General features: G+C 38.0%; 1 protein-coding gene across 1 annotated transcript; it reads left to right on the top strand.

Annotated features, from left to right (window-relative positions):
• Positions 1 to 1,022: 1,022 nt before the first annotated feature.
• vps26b (VPS26, retromer complex component B) lies at positions 1,023 to 9,771 on the top strand. Its single transcript, XM_038303381.1, has 6 exons — positions 1,023 to 1,763; positions 4,619 to 4,775; positions 4,915 to 5,079; positions 6,335 to 6,510; positions 6,603 to 6,745; positions 8,694 to 9,771. The coding sequence occupies exons 1-6, from the start codon at positions 1,541 to 1,543 to the stop codon at positions 8,829 to 8,831; spliced, it is 1,002 nt and encodes a 333-aa protein (XP_038159309.1). The 5' UTR covers positions 1,023 to 1,540; the 3' UTR covers positions 8,832 to 9,771.
• The last annotated feature ends 3,049 nt before the right edge of the window (positions 9,772 to 12,820 follow it).

Genomic DNA, 12,820 nt, shown 5'->3' with positions numbered 1-12,820 from the left:
TTCATATTTAGGCCCGAACATTAAACAGAATCAAGAGTAGATGACGAGACGAACAGCCATGGTAATGTTACAGTACGAACTTTGGTGGATGATGAAGATTTGCAGGCATGCATCACAAGACTAGAGGAAGCCGCAGCCGATTTCTCCACCCTCCCGACCGGGCCAGTTTGGAGGCTGTCTCGAGTCAAGCATGCAGGCCATATAACCTTGTTGTTACGTTCATAAAGCACTCAAAATCTCTCTCTCTCTCTCATATATACAATATATACATATATATATTATACATATATATACAACGACTGGCAACTACTACCAGGCTGCCAGCATAAACTGGCAGGACAGCCAAACTTTCACCCTGTCGTGGCAGCTGTCAATTTCCACTTATTTTAAGACGAATTACGTCGTTCCATCAAATAAATATGACTTTATGAAAGGCTTGACACAGTTTATTAAACAATAACATCATAATTTCAAAACAAAAATCCACCTTGAGTCACGCTAACTAAGCTTTTTTGCCGAAAACCGGCACTGGCAGCCCCCAAAACGGTTTAAACCGGTCTGGAAGCCAGTCTCCGTAGTTGTGGCAGCTGCCAGTAGTTGTGGCAGCTGCCACAACTACTGGCAGGTGTCAGTGAAGACTGTCACCCTGATGTGACAGCTGTAAATTCCCACTTATTTTCAGACGAATTACCTCTAGGACTTTATGAAAGGCTTGACACATTTTATTAAACAATAAGATCGTAATAAAAAAAAAAAAAATCCACCTATAGAGTCACGTTAACTAAGTTTTTTGCCGAAAAACGGCGCCGGCAGCCCCCGAAACGGTTTAAACCGGTCTGGCAGCCAGTCTCCGTAGTTGTGGCAGCCTAGTGGCAGCTGCCACAACTACTGGCAGCTGCCAGTAATACGCCGTGGCAGTCCGACCTGCCACCGGAAGTTCCAGAGCGACCTGCCAGTGCCACAAATCGCGCTCGGCTCTGCTGGGCAATTCCTCCTTTCCGGTTTTATTTTGAAAACATCCACCCGGAAGTAGTCCAAACAGCGCAAGTAGCCTGAGCTAACATTACTGCTTGTTGGTTTGACAACATCCTCTGTCTTATCTGTCAGAGCACAAACATGTAAGAGTCAATTCCGTTTCGACAATTGAGTTCACCGAAGACTCTTCGCTGAAGGCAGTTAAATGGTTGCAGTGAGTCCGACATAAAAGAAGAGAAAAAAACGGAAACGGCTAATTTGCTAACAGACATATTCATGTGCGTTTGGGTTTAACCGTCATAGTGCTAGTTCGTCGCCAATATGGATCTGTAGCTAGTTTCCTTTTGTAAAATATTTGTTCGTTTTTCATGACTAAGTGCTTATTTGGGTCTTAAAAAAGGGGAAGTGAGCTTACTCACCCTGTAAGGCCTTATGTGTGTTTGTTTTCTGGTTTGAAACACCGTTGAAAGGAGGGGGGACATTTTTTTCCACTTTAGCTTGCTAACAAGTCAGTAGGCTACGATAACTTTCATGAGATAAGAGTTGGCGCAATCCTGCCGTTATAATGAGTTTCTTTAGTTTTGGACAAAGTGCAGAAATCGATGTTGTCCTGAATGACGCCGAAACGAGGAAGAAGGTTGAACACAAGACTGAAGATGGGAAGAAAGACAAATACTTTCTTTTCTACGACGGTGAGACAGTCAGCGGAAAGGTGAACGTGACGCTGAAGAACCCCGGGAAGAGGCTGGAGCATCACGGCATCAAAATTGAATTTGTCGGCCAAATAGGTGGGTTCAGGTATTGGTCATACAGGAAAACACATGTTAACTATTCAGTTCTTCTAATCAGAATCAGAAATACTTTAATAATCCCAGAGGGAAATTACTATGGAAGACAAGCAAAGCTCATTCAGTGAATATAAGCTTCACAGCGTCAGGCTTTAATGCATTGTATTGGGTTTTTATTGAGAGATCATTTGTTTTTGTGTCTCTGAACAGATTTATTTTGAAATCAATGATTGAAGATTTAAAGTTCTTAGCAAAATAGCTCTAATTCTGCCAGCTAAGTTGGTGGTCATCTGTGAATGATGATTTAAAAGCTTACTGGTTGTATTTTGGGCTGCTCTGATGCACTGTCCCTCAGTAGGTGAACTTCCTCCTCATTTCCAAATCGTTGGCAACATCTATCAGTTCTTTCTTTCATGTAATTCGCTCCTTCCTCTCCCCCATGACTAGTTTCCTTTTTCTGGAGAACCTAATGTTCCCAAAACTGTATTTTACAAGGTTTGTATTTTTAGGGATTTGCAGTATTGTGTATCGTGACACTTTTTGATTTCTATAGGCCAAATAGTTACATTTAGGTGTATGACTAGAGTACCTTCTTCCGTTTGGTCACTGTGTCCCATGCATCTTTAATGCTGAACTTTTAACAGAACCTATCCATCCATCCATCCATTTTCTGACACGCTTAATCCCAAGTGGGGTCATGAGAGGTGCTGTGCCTATCTCCAGATGTCTACGGGTGAGAGGCGGGGTATACCCTGGACAGGTCGCCAGTCCATCGCAACACAGAGACAAACAGGACAAACAACCATTCACGCACACACTCACGCCTAAGGAGAATTTAGAGAAGCCAATTAACCTAACACAGCCTTTTTAGGACTTATTTCCCTATAACATTTGTTTATTATATAGATACCAAAATTATATCTTATTGACCAAAATTGAGAAATATAGCATGACAGAAGTTTTTTGGGGGCATACTATCCAATCATCATAAATAAATGACAAGTTAAAATGCACGTCACATTTTCATGAGTAGAAATCTCAAGCCAAAGATGATCTTTATTCCATAATCTCTGTTTTTAATCTATTGCCTAAAATTCAAAACAATGTCATAAAGTTAAAAGATATATCCTAGGTCTATTATTATTGAAAGGGATTGAGAATGATTAAACATAAAGATTAAAAGTGCATTAAAATAACATGTACCCATGGTCTTTCAGTTGAACTGAAAAAGGTGCCTAAATATGAGCCTGAAAAGTAGTACACAGAGCTGGATGATGATTATTTCTGGAGTTTGTCCTACTTATTGTGATGCAAAATACCTTAATGGTGTTTCATTATGCTAACAGGTTGATGTGGATTATGTTACAGCTAGGAGGCTTGTCCGTAATCACTAGGTTTAGTTTTAACATGTGTCAAATGCCTTTTGAAAGTGAAGGCATCATTGGGTCAAGGCTATAGTCAAACCTGGACTGATGGAAGCACCTCATGCTAGAGATAACATAGCTGTAAGAATGGGGATAGACCAGATTATTTATTTTTTTTGTATACTGTTTATTTTTTGCTATAAAAATTTTTTTTTGCTTGCATTTACAATCTTGTCAGGCACACAACTGAATTTATTTATTTGTCCTGAATTGGTAACGCTCTATATGACAGAGAGACTGAATAATGAATCTGAATGTGGATTATTGCAATATCTCTTTCTGTATGAAATAATCTGAAAATAATCCTGTTTCTAAGACTGTGTTAGAGCTGCAAGCTATATTACAATATATTCCAAGTAGTATGACTTTTAATTTTCATTCAAATGTCGAATTTGCCCAGTTTGGGCAGAGATTCACTTCACTCGGCAGCATCTGCTAAGACTGAACACAAATGTTGAGGTTGTGGAAAATACTTAAGATAACAAAATGATGGAAGCAGATAAAGATAATGAGCACACGTTACGCCTTTATTGTTATTTTCTTTCTATTACCAATCTAGTGGATGTTTTGTTGCCTCAACACTTATTTTGGAGCTGCATCTAGAGAGTTATGGATTTAAATTTCTGTTCATGATAACAGAATCAACTATCAAACAGATCAAGAATAATTATAGTGCAAGACTCATCCTACCATTTGGTGAATTTGCATTTTTATAGTTTTGATCTTGTGCATATTTGTAAAAAAATGCCTTAGTCATTCTCTATGCTCTATTTACAATAAGTTATGAAGAGAAATGATTATGTGATTGAATGAAATGTCTACTTTTAGGTGTTAAGTAAATGCAGTTATTTTGCGTGTATATTGTCAAAGTTCATCTAAACCCACTGATCAAATACTGGATGGTACAAAAAAACCCAACTGGAAATGGTGTAAAGTCTTTTCAGTAACATTGATTTATTTAAAGATTTGGGTTTGTTTGATTATTTATGTAATTTATCCCGATTGAATCAGTCTGTAGCTCTGAATCAATTTCTTCAATATGGTGTAATGACTAAGACAGGAAACTCTCTTTAGGGGTTTATTCCTTCAAAAAGTCTTTTATAGTTTTGGTATCAGTTGCTAGTTTTTTTTTATTGAAAGTCCATTTAGAACATGGTCTCTGTATTTATGTACTCGGCTGAATATTAATTACTCACAGAATGTTTGCATTAAGATGTTGTGGACTATTAAGAACATGTCCTTGAGATAATGTGTTTTTTCCCTCATTAGATTCATAACAAACCTTGGAATGATGGATATCCAGACTTTTCTGTATTGCTCCAGAACCTTGCATCCATCTAGTCCACTTTTTTTTTTTCTTTCCCACTGATCTTCTAAAATGTAATGAAAATATGTTTTAATACTATCTTTTGATTTACATTTTTTTTCCAGAGCTGTATTATGACCGAGGGAACCATCATGAATTTGTTTCCTTGGTGAAAGATCTTGCAAGACCCGGTGAAATCACCCAATCACAGACCTTTGACTTTGAGTTCACTCATGTTGAAAAACCGTACGAGTCTTATACTGGCCAGAATGTCAAGTTAAGGTAAGTTTGATCATTCACTCTGCTTTATTGGCACTAAGACTGTTAGAGTCACATTTTAACTTGTCTCTCATGTAGTTAAATGTTTAGTTGAACATTTGACCGCTGACTTCTTTAATCCACTGAAAGCATGCATTTTCAGGTACTTCCTTCGTGCCACAGTGATAAGAAGATTAAATGACATAAGTAAGGAAATGGACATTGTGGTCCACACACTGAGCACCTACCCTGAACTCAACTCCTCCATCAAGATGGAAGTCGGAATCGAGGACTGTCTCCATATTGAGTTTGAGTACAACAAGTCCAAGTAAGAGATTGAGAATAAACAAAAAGATTTACTTTAAAAACACTAAATTCTTTCTTATTTTTAACTCCCATCTTCTAAATAACTGTAGGACTTATTAGCAGTGTCCACTTAACATATTCAAACTGAGTAAAAGAAACCCAATGTTTGTCTTAAAAAGACAGAGTGAGGTTGCTTTGCTATAAAATAGGGTTCTTACTCTGTGTTCTAGGGTCATAGCGTGGCAATTATGGCTAAGAGACAAGTTTTTTGTTTAAATTCCACTGTATATTTTATTAATATCAATGATTGGGGGTTTAGATCTGCCCCCTCCACTGGTCAAATACAGGTATATTTGTAAAAAGGTTGCCTGATCGACGGCATCGTAGAGGTAGGTCTGCCTCTTAAAAAGGCTACCAGCATTATATTAATACAACTGAATGCTGTTCCAAGTTTGACCAAAACGGAGTTGAAGACCAAAGAGTCATTTTTCATCACTGGTGCGTTAGAAGTGAAGTTATTGATCGATACAGGTTATTTTCCCCTCTTTTTTAGGCTGAGACAATTATTTTGACATCAGCTTAACTGGCAGCTGAATGCGTTTATTTTTGTTTTTTGTGAAGCTGATACTTGTTGTTCTTTCTCCATTTGCAAGTCAAAAATAACAGGAGAAAACAAATATTACACTAGTCAATAAAAAAAGAAGAAATATCAAACACAAGATTACGGTGGATAGCAGCTGGAGGGAATAGCGTTTATCTGAAGGGATGGCTGCTCAATTAATGAATGGCGATGCAGATGCTAGAAAAAAAATGCTAATATCTGCCTAAAATATTGTCCAGCTGATGTGTCAGTCTCTCTATTTTTGTTTGTTCATTATCCAATATGGCTGCAACAGATACACTTTTTATACTTACACTTATATACACTTTTTATTTGCATTTCTACCAGTTTTTTCCTCATTAATTCTCTGGAATTCTGTGTTGTGTAAACTTTATCTCTGAATGTGTTCTTTTGAGTGCTTGAAAGCAAAAAATGTTTTGAAACATTGTGTTGGCTTTTAGTGCTTATAGGAACGACACGATTTTAGATTTTAAATTCTAAAAAGTGAAATTTGAAATTTACCTTAATACATTTAAACAAAATCTAAGACATTTTCGGTAAGATGTTTTTCCTTAATAGATCTGCACCCTTTATAACTTTTGAAGGCATCTCTGTACAGCGAATGAAATAATTTTAATGAATTGGTATGTAGTTACTCTAATTTGTTTTGTAACAGATACCATCTGAAAGATGTGATTGTGGGAAAAATCTATTTCCTGCTGGTGAGGATTAAAATAAAGCACATGGAGATTGACATCATCAAACGAGAGACGACTGGCACGGGCCCGAGCGTCTACCATGAAAACGATACTATAGCAAAGTATGAGATAATGGATGGAGCGCCGGTTAGAGGTAACGTTGAATTATTAACGTAGAATTACCTGTGCTACCTTAAAAAAAAAAAAGCTGCCATTTAAACTCAATCAATGCATTTCATCTTTCAGGGGAATCTATTCCTATCCGATTATTTCTGGCTGGTTATGATCTGACTCCAACCATGAGAGACATCAACAAAAAGTTCTCTGTGCGCTACTACCTGAATTTGGTATTGATCGATGAGGAGGAAAGACGCTACTTCAAACAGCAGGTAAAAAAAAAAAAAAGAACAAAGTAAACCGTAGAGAGTTGGCTCAGTCAGATCCTTGCTTTTTAGAAGGAACATTATGATAAGTCAGACTTTTAAGCCAACAAATGGCAAAATAAGAGGTGATAACTTAAACCTCACAGAGGTTTTATGGCACTTTATCTGGAGTGGCATAAAACTGTTTCATGTTACTATACTAAAGAAGGAGCACAGTCGGCATTTATCTCCTGTTCAGCATAGAATTAATAAATATTGACCTAAAAAGTACAGCCGCTCCCCTGCATGGATACAGATTGAATTCAACAATTGATTTCCTGCTGTCCATTAACTTTTCAACTCATGACAACCAAAGTAAGTCATTAATTCACACTCATCAATATGAACCGCTGGTTTATTGAATAATTCCATTGTTCCTTCCATCCATTCAGAGCTTTGGTCATGTTCCATATTCAAAACCTGATCACTTTTAGAAGCATCTACATTTAAATCATTAGTTAAAAAAACACAGAATATTTCAACGCGGAGTCTGGATTAATTGCAGGTAAAATGCGTAGAAATTCATTATAGAAAGAGCAGCATTCAGCATGACTTGTTGCAGCTCCACCTTCTCTGCAGCTATTAGTGGCCATGCCTATGGAGCCTTTGCAGAGGATGCTCCAACTCCTGCCTAAATAACAACCGTCAGCATTCTGATGCATAATACATGAGGCTGCATCACAATAAAGGTTAACCCCTCTCTGGTGGAAACATGGCTGTGCAAGTAATGTAAAAACAGTCTTTAGTTCTGGTAACACAACACTTAACTGTTAGTGTTTTTGCAGGCTGTGAGCAGTAACTCTCTTTTTTTCCCCCCAACTCTTAAAAGTCCCAATTTTGGCCTCTGACCAAGCAGTGATCATTGTTAATCTCTTAAATTCTGATGCGTGTACATAAACATGACGACTAATCCCCTGATGTGTGAAATGTGACAGTCAGTGTCTGATGCAGTTAGTAAACAACGCCAATAAAAAAAAAACGTTAACATTGTTGCAGTGCCAAAAGAAATGGAGTAAAATTTAACAAACAACTCAGGGTGACTTGAAATTGGAAATGTGTGCAAAAATAATATGAATACAAATAAAACCTCTGCAAGTTTCTAATGAACTAAGAGAGAGAGAATACTGAACCTTGTTGGACCATTTTTTTTACCTGAATCAATTAGCATAAGGGCTGCTCAGTGGTACAGTGGTAGCAATGCTGCCAGAATGTTCTGCATTCGATTCCCGGCCCAGAATCTTTCTGCATGGAGTTTTGCATCTTCTCCATGTGCATGTGTGGGTTCTCTCCGGGTACTCTGGCTTCCTCCCACAGCCCAAAAACATGACTGTTTGGTTAATTGGCTTCCCTAGCAATAATAATAATGAATTTTATTTGTAACGCACTTTACATTTGAATTCAAATCTCAAAGCGCTCTAAATTCTCCTTAGGTGTGAGTGTGTGTGCGTGAATGTGTGTCTCTGCGATGAACTAGCGACCCGTCCACGGTGTAACCCGCCTCTCACCCGTAGACAGCTGGAGATGGACACCAGCACCCCTCGCAACCCCAGCAGGGATGACGGGTGTGACAGAAAATGGATGGTGGATGGAACTGGCATAATAGATCAATGCATATTGATTAAAAGGAATTGATGTATTAGAATGACTCAAGGTTCAGAGAGTTTACAAATGAAAGCACTTTACAACTTACAACTTACAAAGTAAAACAGCACATAGGGAAGATGCAATAACATCATTATTTTGCCATTAACATTAAATACATTCCTTCCGACACTCCTAACCTTTAAAAATAAACAGTTTTTCACAGCATGTAAATGACTAATCCTTGTTGTTGTACTAAATTGATCTGCCGTTAAACACTGATGTTTGCACATAAATATTACTGTGCTTAAACATTTTATTTCCACCCTTGCAGGAAATCACACTGTGGAGGAAAGGAGACGTGGTGAGGAAAAGCATGTCCCATCAAGCCGCCATCGCCTCTCAGAGGTTCGAGGGTTCGGCCGCTTCAGAGAGCGCCCTAGAACAGGCTGCCAAGGAGGAGAGCGGGTAGAAAAACCGGCGCCCTCCTCACAGATCGCCGGTATCTGCACCAGGCGGATGACCACCTGACAACTGTGCAAACATCTGGCGAGACAGCTGTGTTACAAGTAGCCGTGCTGGTAAAGCGAGTAATAAAGGGAGGAAAAAAAAACGTGCAGCACACTAATACCGTGTGTGAACTATAAAACAGTTTGCATGAGGCGTTCAGGGTTGCTTCAGGCTCCTTCCTCACACATGCTTTTTGTTATTTTACTGTACAGGAATCCAACTAATCACCTGTCGCATTGTCTGCTGTGTAAGATCACATTCATTACTTTCTAATACTTTTTGGATACATACATTTTCTTTTGCTTTATTGTTTAAAAAGAATGTTCATCCAAGTGAGTCTCTGACATTCCACGTTGAATGAATGAATTCCTACAAGGTCTAAGAAAAAAAAAACTAAAAAAACAGAATCTACTTTGCACTGCTTGATCTCTCTAAACACCTTTTTCTTTTTGCACAAAACACAACCGAAACTGGAATCTCTTGATCCTTTTTGGACAAGAGCTCTGAAGTATGATACAACTTTATTTTTATTTTTCTAACATGTAAATAAGACCAGTCAATCCTGTTAACCTGTCCCAGCTTGTATAGGTTGATTATCCCTTACACCGAGCTACAGAGTGACCTTGTCATGTCCATGTGCTTTACCTCAGCATTCCAGTGGTGTTTCGGAGAAGTGTTTGTATTAGGGTCTGACCGTACGGAGTCATCTGTATCCTCCTCATTAGAGACTTGAAAGTTGTGCCTATGTGTATTAAGCTAATGAAAATCTTCCTGCCTCTAACATGATTTTAGTCTTTTAACCAGAGAAAAATTACAGTAGAACTATCTATCTTTTGCAAAATGCTTATCGATTATTCCTTATTCCCAAACGTCCAATAAATTGATGCCAAATGGAAAAACTTGTTTGTTGCATGAATGTGTGAATTTATTGACTTAAAAATCTATGTGGGGAAAAAGGTGATATTCAAAGTTGGAGCAGTAATTTAAATAAAATACAACTTTTGGTCTGAGGTTTCAAAGTAGCTTTAATGGTAAACTGTCTTTAATCGACCATTACTTTCTAACTAAATTGCACTAGTTTCTAAAGCCAAACTGAAAGCACTAGTATTTCTAAAGTTCAACCTAGCAGGCATCATGATGTTCTAGTCAGCTGCACTCTGGCTAATTAATTAGTTACACCTGTTTAATTGCTTTTTTTTATATCATAAAGCAATTCAGCCGGATCACACGGCTGCTACCCTGCATTGATGCGCATACACTGAGGGACAGCAAACAGCTGAAGCTTGAAGGAAAAGGCAGTTTAACCCAGTTCTAGCTAAGTGTTCCTACTGCACTGGTTTATGAGCGTGTCTCATATTGGTTGCTTTAAAGCACATTATAGCTTTTTAACACTACATTCTGCCCTGTAGTGACACATTAGCATGGGCTCTAGCCGATTAGTAGACCATTTCTATATTATGATTGGAAAAATGGCTGGGCTTTAAACGCCAAACAATTAGCCATGATATATCCATAGTTTAGCCCCTGTGGTACAATTCAACCCTTCATCTATGGATGATGCAGACATTATCTAGGAAATGCTCAATCACAAATGTATATCTTCTCAAATGTAATCTAATTATAATTTTGTTTGCCATCTTCTTTTACTTTCATTTTTATATCACAATATGTAAGCATCCAGCTTTTATTGATTTTAAAATCAGGACACAGTATTTTTAGGGACTGGAATATATATTTTGTTACACTTGTTACAGTCATTGTAAGCGTTATTCATTGTTCAACATGTAAAAAGAAAAATATGGCCCCTAAGTACTTTAAACTTGATAATTTTTGACTAGCAGCAGTTAAAAATGTGTACACAACTGGTTTAATAAATAGTATGGCCCAGATGTCATGCTATTGCATCAAAAACTCAAGGGTGTCAAATACCAATGCAAGCAGCTCGCCCTGGAACCCAATGAAGTCCAGGAACATGTGGCTGCTGTATGCAGATGAATGTTGGTGTCTTGTTTCTATTAAAGAGATTTGGAAAGGATTTCAAGACACAGCGCAGACAAAACAGTGGAGTGTTGCTGTTATCAAAGTGTCAGCGGGTATTACTGCTGATCTGCGGGCTGACATTCAGGTTATTAAATGTTAATGCAGAGAGACAAAGGGGCTGCTGGATAACGTAGAAGAGAACCTGTGTTCCAACAGAACAATGCAGCAGAGAGATTTAGCTATGCTCTGAATTGTCTTGTCATGAGCTGTACCAAGCCTGATGAGCACATGTTCCAATGATTGCAGGAAGGACAGCCATTCTTTGAAATGAGATCAGATAGAAGTCCTAGGTAATGAAAGGGTATATTATGGACGTCACCTCTTCCAATAAGTAATTTAATGTGCTTAAAAAAAATAAATAAAAATTTTTGTGTTTGGCTTCAAAGCAAAATGTGATAATTAAAAAAGGATGAGTGCCCCTCCTATGTAATGGTATATAACCTTTAAATGCCTCCGTCCTTATATTAACTCCAGAGGGCGTGTCTTTAGGGGTCAGTCCTCAAGGGAAACATCTAAAACATGCAGGAAGCCATGCACACTCACACCTAAGGCCAATGAAGAGTGGCTCATTTATGTAAAACCAATGCCAGACTATCTAAAAAATCAATATGTGCAGTTGATGAATCTGCACAAAGGTCCTGGCCAACAATTCTTTCTGTAAGGTATATGTGCTAACACCTGCACAAACAGGCATCAATAAAAGAAAGCATGTATACAAATGTAGAGTCAAACATAATTTTTGCTGAAAATAACCTCCATATTTCAATCATTGTGAATTTGCATACGATTCATGTGCTTCTTCTCATCCAATAAGTAATAGATCATTGGAAGAAAACCTTACTTAGCCTTACCTTGCTTTACTTCCTACCCAGACACTTGATCTCTCGTGTTTCAGATGAAGAATGACCCTCTAACCAGGCACAACCCTCATCAGAGAAGTCAGTAAGTTCTCCTGGAGCCAAGCCTGCTGGCTGAGCTCTGGCTCCAATGATAGAGCATCACCTACAGGAAGGGACATCAACACCAGGTGCCTGGGAAAGGCAGGCTGATTCCATGCATTTTAAAATTTTAAATCTTCACATCATTTCAACCTTAAAGTACAAATTCAGATTGTCTCTCCCAGACACCAATAAAAAAACAAACAAAAACATGGTCAAAAGAGAAATGTGGCACTCTACTTAAGAACCAACGGTTGTTAAAAGAACAACCTAAAGCTCCACGGATGCCTTATTTTCCTTGTTTAAAAATACATGACTCAGCAAGAAGAGTCGTCCTCCCCGATGTAATAATACACAACTTGGTGCAGCTATTGCTGCATTTTTCATCATCACTTCCTGCCATGCACACAGCAGAAACTTAACAGATCAGCATTGTGCAAAGCAGTTCAATTCAGAATAGTCACTGAATTGAGACCATTCCATGATCTGAATGGTTTAAATAATAGGTTTCTTATTTGATGGGCAACTAAAATAACTTATAAAATTAGTTTAACAGAAATATACAATATCTTTAACAGTCCCACTCAGTTTGCATCTAGTCACCATATTTCACTGTACTAACACATCTGACACTATGGGCCGGATCTATCAAAGGTTTGCGTGTATTAAAACGTGAGCTATTTCACTGCGCACGCTAAAAAATGTAAAAACTGATCTATCAACAGCGTGCTAAAAGGATTTGGTCTTTAAAACGTGCTAAATAGCGCCTCTTATCTATTTAGTACTTTTTCTGCAATGAATATGCAATATGGGGCGTTTACACGCTAAAGTGCGTCTTGTGGGAGGAGAACATGTAAATATATTAATTTAGCACTCGCAAAGTGATTTATCAAACCTGAACGCAATTTTGCTAACGGTATCTGACTCTATATTTAACACGTTTCAAAAGAAGGTGCAAATGGTCTGTATGCGT

This window comes from Cyprinodon tularosa, unplaced genomic scaffold (assembly GCF_016077235.1).
Source record: "Cyprinodon tularosa strain WSP-4 unplaced genomic scaffold, ASM1607723v1 ctg51, whole genome shotgun sequence".
In the NCBI taxonomy this organism is placed as follows: domain Eukaryota; kingdom Metazoa; phylum Chordata; class Actinopteri; order Cyprinodontiformes; family Cyprinodontidae; genus Cyprinodon; species Cyprinodon tularosa.
This window is presented reverse-complemented; position numbering and strand designations above follow the sequence as displayed.